The 814-nt window shown below is 31.9% G+C and overlaps 1 protein-coding gene across 1 annotated transcript in view; it reads left to right on the top strand.

Moving 5' to 3' along the window:
* Nucleotides 1-814, top strand: part of LOC119589307 (hemicentin-1-like) — a gene marked incomplete in the record, with an annotated part of 75,735 nt that overhangs the window by 73,967 nt on the left and 954 nt on the right. The window contains 1 exon segment of the mRNA XM_037937929.1: nt 786-811. Coding sequence (XP_037793857.1) covers nt 786-811 — 26 coding nt within the window.

The following is an 814-nucleotide window of genomic DNA, read 5'->3' as shown; positions in this document are numbered from 1 at the left end:
AGTTCCATACGCTTGAAGAAAATGATTTGACAAACTAAAACAAAATAACAGGGTAGACTTTAAGAAAATGAGACAAGGAGAAAATGGGAAACGATAGGAGGACTGAGGAATTACTTAAAATATCACAGCGATTAGCCAGGATTAAATGAAACGGATGATAAGAGATTGTCAGTAAAGATAAAGAACGGCAGTCAAGCTGATAGTGGCTGACGTGCTGTTAAAGCTGACGGGGAAACGACGATAAAATTAATCACAGCAATTATCATGAGAAAATATGATTTAGAGGATTATATTGTTAGCTAGATCACCTGCAATGACGAAGGTTATTATAGGATCTTGAGTTGATATAGAAAATGGAGAGAGAGGCAAAGTACAAAGCCAAATGCAAATTCATGCTTCGTAGTTTTAAGTTAGTGAGTGGTAGATGATAATGGTAATGATATAAATAAATGAATGATAAAGAGAGAAATACTCGTGAATGATAAAGATAAAGAATAATGCTAGGTAGAGTTTATAAAGAAAAGCACTACTAATAAATTAATGATAAAAAGATTTAAAAAAAAAGTGACAAAGATAAAAAAATAATAATAAATTAATGATATATAGATACAGAAAACTAATAAATTAGTTATAAAGATTTTTAAAAAATACTACTAATTAATGATTTTAGAGTAAAATACAACTAACAAATGAACGATAAAGATTTTAAAGATATTCCCAATAAAGAATAATAACTCGACAAAGCGACAATCACCCTAACAAGACTCCTCTCCCCCCCCCCTCAGGAGAGAAGGACGAGGGCGGAGACAGCGCC

Source organism: Penaeus monodon, chromosome 25, assembly GCF_015228065.2.
Source record: "Penaeus monodon isolate SGIC_2016 chromosome 25, NSTDA_Pmon_1, whole genome shotgun sequence".
In the NCBI taxonomy this organism is placed as follows: Eukaryota; Metazoa; Arthropoda; class Malacostraca; order Decapoda; family Penaeidae; genus Penaeus; species Penaeus monodon.
The sequence above is the reverse complement of the archived record's forward strand: the minus strand, read 5'-3'. Positions and strand labels throughout refer to the sequence as shown.